The sequence below is a fragment of the Saccoglossus kowalevskii genome, chromosome 22, assembly GCF_978046115.1.
Source record: "Saccoglossus kowalevskii chromosome 22, keSacKowa6.1, whole genome shotgun sequence".
Classification (NCBI taxonomy): Eukaryota; Metazoa; Hemichordata; class Enteropneusta; family Harrimaniidae; genus Saccoglossus; species Saccoglossus kowalevskii.
The window spans coordinates 23,568,994-23,574,993 of record NC_140662.1 but is presented as its reverse complement, the minus strand read 5'-3'; the positions used below and the strand labels follow the sequence as shown (position 1 = coordinate 23,574,993).

The 6,000-nt window shown below is 34.1% G+C and overlaps 1 protein-coding gene across 1 annotated transcript in view; it reads left to right on the top strand.

Annotated features, from left to right (window-relative positions):
* The first annotated feature begins 298 nt into the window (after nucleotides 1–298).
* The window catches only part of LOC100370114 (carboxy-terminal domain RNA polymerase II polypeptide A small phosphatase 1-like), a 40,686-nt gene continuing 34,984 nt past the window's right edge, over nucleotides 299–6,000 (top strand). The window contains exon 1 of the mRNA XM_085496020.1: nucleotides 299–715. Coding sequence (XP_085352146.1) covers nucleotides 640–715 — 76 coding nt within the window. The 5' untranslated portion in view covers nucleotides 299–639. The remainder of the gene's footprint in view (nucleotides 716–6,000) is intronic.

Here is a 6,000-nt window from a genome sequence, read left to right as displayed (position 1 = left end):
CAAAAACACTTTCGTTGGAACTCAAAACGAGGTTGTTGACGTAAGGTCGATGAACTTTGCTGTTGGCACATCTTCAACTTCATGGTTCTCTTTTTGGCACGTTTAATTCTAATAACAATCCGAAAATAATATTGTGCTTAATATTAGGGTATAGCGCGGATAGCTTAAATTTGAGTTGAGGAATCAGATAAATTGGTCAAATAAATTAAATGTGCGAACGAGGCTAAAAAATAGAGGCTGGTCTGCTAACCAATCAAAAATCGAGAATCTCGAACTACATGTTAATCACGAAATTGTGCTTCGGTTTCAAGGTTCCCACTTTGGACAGTTTTGGCGCTAAGCATTCTAGTCAACTCTGACAAAAAACTGCTAAAATTTGAGTGTATATGATAATATGTCGTAGAGCTTTCAGAAAAGAAGATGACACATAACAAAAAACCGTGTATTTCTTTCGAAAATCTCATCTAAAACACGAAGAGTTTAGGCCTGGGGTAACTTGAAACAGAAACGTACATTTCTATTTATTTTTATTTTCCATGTTGTCCTTCGTCCATTTTGTATGTGTACGATTTTTTTAGGGCAACTTTCTTGTCAATTTTTGCACGATCACGGCGTGGAATATAGACCGAAGTGTTATAGATGGACAATACGTCCATAATTACCCAAGTCAGTCGGGATGAGGAACCGCTGAGCACATTCCCAGCTCCAGAAAAAGGTAGGAAATTGTATTATACTCGTATATCGCCCGTACATAGTAGTAGTGTCGCAAGTATGGCCGCGCGCAGCAACAACCTTGAGTCGAATAACTTCAACCTGCCTTAATATGTACGATCGAAGTGTAGATTTACTCTCGAAAATGTTAATATGATGACAACTAATTAAGCGGATTTGCGTTACAGGCATATCAGTGTGTACTTACTTGCTCTCGAATGGTAATTTTAAGGGGTGTGGGTTTTGGATACCTGCCCAGGGGTTGGAAAATACCAGAGATCCAGTTGTGCACATGTTACCTCCGTATAAATATACACCTATTTGTAATAACGGACATTTAATGGGATTGTTCTCACAACGAGTTTGACGCGTAATCGTCAAACTGCACAGTTGCTAGTCATAAATGCCTTATATCGACCTCTTTTTCTGCCGTGTCAAAAAAGAAAGATGGCGATATTTTAAAGACATTCCAACAGAAATCTTTCATGGGGCGTTAAAACCTGATAGTTGTGCAGCATAAGTTAGGATCTCGTGTCAAGTGTTTTCTAAATTAATTGATTTTGACAGATAGTGTCCATTTTCAGATCTTTTTAATCAGGCGATCATGAAATTCAGTTTAAAAACGATTTGTTCTTGTGAAGTTCTGTCGGTACGCAAGTTTGAGTAGATCACTAATATTGACAAAAACAATGTCGTTCTGTTGACATACCAAGTAACGGGACATTTAAACAACTTTTGTTTCTAAAAACTTAAACTTTGTAGAGACCGGTGATTGTTTTATTACGTGGATCAGTTCATCACACTTGTTGGTGTGGGTCAGCTTGTCAAATGTACTTTGTTTATTTATTATTGTTTATGGCATTATACGGTATGTAGTAATTGTTTAAACAGATTAGACTTTAAATTGAATATATTTATATAGAGTTATGCCATGGGCTATTCACACAGGAGTCCACTCCAGCAAAGAAGCCCTATTTGGTACTTCATCTCATTAGCATAACAATAACGACATTGTTTAGGTGAATGAGTGCTTTGTTTTCTTTGTGGGTTTTATAGAAAGCTCTTGTTAATTTTACTTCACACTTCTCCAGGAATTAGAGTTTTGGTATTTGTACCACTGTACTACCATACCCTCTTTGTTAGTAGCATATCTTCAATGGAAGTGCCTATAAACCAAAAATCATATTTGTATTACTGAATTTATTGAAATATTTTTTGTTCTGATCATAGATTTAATTTATGTAAATGCATGCACAACTAATAAAGCAAATATGGTAATTTGTCTCCACACTAGGCAAGATAAATAAATCATATTGGTATCTGATAAAAAGTAATGTTTTATTTTTCTTCTATAAGTTGTTTTGTAGTTTGGACCCCAAACAAGCGTACAGCATGATAATATTTGCTTATTCACAAGTTTAAATATACTAGGACCATTTTAGCACTTTTACAATAAAAATGTTGGATTTTTTTATCAACTACTCATCAATGCCACAGAAGCCATATTTAGCGTGTCTCATGATCGTTAAATTGTTGTTGTTGTTGTTGAATAAGCAAGGTTAATTAAAATTTTGTTTGCTTTCCTACTGTCAAAATATCATTATTTAGGCTGGCCTAATGCACCCTTACTGTTTTCTTTGGAATACATTTTTCTCATGCCAGAAGTATCCAACACGGCGCTCTTCAACACGTTTCTTCTCCCGTAGTTTAGAACATCAGAATGGTGTCTTAAATCATCCTGAGTTAGAGTTGGCGGGAAGAGTGGACACACTTAAACTGTTCAATTTTGATTTGGGATATGGTTTGTTTTGAACTGTTGAACAGAAATCCAGTGACTGTGACAAGACTTATCAGGACACTAAAACAATACAATATTTAGTGGACAAGAGTATTTTCAGGGCATTCGGGGGGGGAAAAACTTTTTCAGCCACTATGATTGTTGTCAACTACAGTGTATTGCTTTAAAATTTTATTTCACTTGTGCTGTCGTTTTCTCTAATATCCTAACTGGGCTGTGATGATTTTGTTTGCACTGCTGGCTTCGAAAGTACTCTTGAGAATTCTTTTCACCTCCATGCTTTCACTTAATAATCATTGTTTCAAGAACCAAATTTGCATATCTCATCGAGGATAATTGCAATTACGTAATCTGGTGCTTGTTCATACTGCAGTTAGGCCAGCCTAATTTGGGGATTACAATTAGGGCTGTCCCTGGCATCTCTTCCCTGGCAAGACTTATTCAGGTTGGCCTAAATATTTTGGTTAGTGTTCACTGACAAAATTTAATCAAGCCTAAATTTGAATTAACAACATAAGGGCATGTGATTTTATTGCTTGGGAATAAATGCCACCCAAGTTTTCTCATTCAGCAGGGATAAAAGCAATTTAATCTATTGATGTTGCCCCCTTTTACTTTGTTGTAACCAGTTCTCTTTTTAACCTGACCTCAATTTGGCCAGCCTCAGGCTTTGGTTATATGTTGACCTGTTGTGCACTGTATAATTAATAAAATGGTAAACATTTTTTTTTACTGCTAGGTGATGAGAAAACCTGCATTCTTTTCTTAGATCATGTACAAATAGAAACTTGAACTTTAGTAATCTACAAACAGTTTCCTATTTAGAGAAGATAGAAATGTTGGTAGCAATAGACATCTGATGTTTGTAGCAGATGTCATGAATGCATGTTTTGAGACGATCTTATATACCGGTAATCAATATATAAAATAACAAATTTTTTGCCTTTTTAAACGTGTTTGAAGTCCTCTTTCATAGCCCAACCTTTGTTTTGATACAAATTATACCTTCATTAAAACCCTAATATATAATTTAACTATAAAATAATAATAATTTAACAATTAATTTTTTTTTCATACCAGAAAAAAAGATATTTAATAACATTTGATGGTCATAGTAATTTTTACTACTTTTACTGAACTCTGTTGCGTTGTGCAGCCACCCAAGATGTGAAATGTACAAAGCCTTGAAACATTACATACTAAACTTATAAACCACATGTTTAAAGACTTTATAGGCAACTGAATGTTTCCTGATGACCCAGTAAGACAGCAGAGTTGCTCTGTTTATTACTGAAGCTGGTATCAAAATACAAAATTTTAGATGTCTAGAAATTTTCAAACAGTCAAGGAGTTACACTTGTAGCTACTTGTACCTGTCACAGAGTAAGTGAAGTGAAAATGAGGTCATAGTTCAAACCGTGGATTAATATTAGATTAACAGTCGCGGGTAACCTTTTACGATGATTCAATATGTATCTTTGCAAATGATGATTCAATAAGCATCTTTGTGTTTACGTAATTCCTTATGAAAACTGTTGGTGCAGTGAAAATTTATTTCGATGCAGACATACTTAGAAATAAATCAGAACTGACAGTCTGTGATTAAAGCCAGACTTGGTAAATGGGCTTTTTTGCTTAAAAAAAATGCATGACTTGTCTGTGTTGGATTAGTTTTCCACGTTTCTTAGAAAAAAACACATGACAAGCAGATACATTTCAAGTGAAGACACTGTAGTTGCCCACTACCTCATTTGTTACTTGAAAAAGGTTGCCATGCGTAACAGGTGAACCTGTCAACCCAATATATGACCCTGACAAGGTCACCAATCCCCTGGTACTTTCTGGAGGGTATAATTAATCTACCAATGACAATTTCTCAATTATTTCCTTCCTAAAATACAAGTAGTTGTCACGCAAGCTCAAGAGCAGTTTTCATACAACATGGAGACAATTATTAATTGTGTACAACAATAATAATATCCTCAAAAGGTGCCAAGACGTCCAACCCTTAAGAGTTGTTAGTAATGTATGTAAGTGGTTGTCTTATTTCAAACTCATATCTAAACATGTCTACAGTCGTGAGTGGTTAATATGCAAATCTGTGAATCACTTGGAATTGCATAAAGTCGTGACAAATATTGATTGCCAATAATAGTCGCTTGTCATTTGTCTGGTGTACCAGTTTTTTTCAAACTACTTCAAATAAATGTAGGACAAATATGACCTCAGCTTTGGAATTTGTGTCGAAAATAATATCGCCTCAGCAACCTACCATTATAACTCAACCCTTTGGGTGGCAAAGTAAACTTTCATCACCATAATATCATGTTTTGTACATGTATATTTGTTCCAATATTTAGATCAAGACCCATAGCTGATGGAAAATACCGGTAATGTCTGTTTAGTCCTAAATTTTAAAAAACACATAAAATTGGGCACAAGTGTTGCCCATAACATTTTTGGCGAAAAAATATGGAATTTTTTCTGAATAGTAAAATAAGTAAAAGATTTATTCTGTGAATAAATTCTATTTATTGAATTGATTTATTATATTAATGTCTTTTATTTTGAATTAGTGCTGTAGATTCAAATTTTGTTAAATGTAGATTTGTTAGAATAGTTGAAAACATAGTCATATAATATTTTATATTCACACTGGTTGAAGTATGTTGTATAATTGTTTAATTTGTGGTCTTTTACGTAAAACCTTGGGTACTATGTAATGCCTGCAGGGTTCTCCCCAGAAAAAATGCATAGCGCCGGGGCTAATTTGCATAATAATTTGCATATCATTTACATATCTTTCCTTCATTAATTAATTAACAGAACTTATTTACAATTATGAATATTAGTGAGCTCAGTCACAGGGCAAATATTTTTTTTAATGGAATCAACACATTATGTTTCACAATTTAGAAGAGTTTGAAACATTCTCGAAATACAAATGCTACAGACTAAAAACAAACACAAATACATTATTGTTGCAATTTAATTGTTTTGTAAAACGTTGAAGGAAACGCATTCAAAACGTTAAGCCAGATTTATGTTCACGAATCTCATAATTTTATTCACTCCAAAAACATTCTCCTTCAAAAAATCGATCACGTAATTAATTGACGTATTGTTGTAATTTATTATTCGTACCATCAACTTCTAAAACGTTTACAATTACAGTAATGAGCGAACAAATAAAGCTTCAAAACGATCATCAAAGTTACGACGTGACATAACTTACTTGGCCATGTTATACACCAGTTATAGCAATAATTCCTCAACAAATTTTACTTCTTTTTTTTTGATATGAAATGTAAGTAAAATCCGACTTATTTTTATCGGGAGCGATTATTTTTGATCACTTGATCGCTTCGGTAAAAAAAAACAGACCGCCATGATGTTTGTGAAACATTAGCATGTGTCCTTTGTCCCGATGGATCAAGAATTCCATTAACCAATCAAAATGCCGCATGGTAATGCCGGTAGAACCCGAAGTT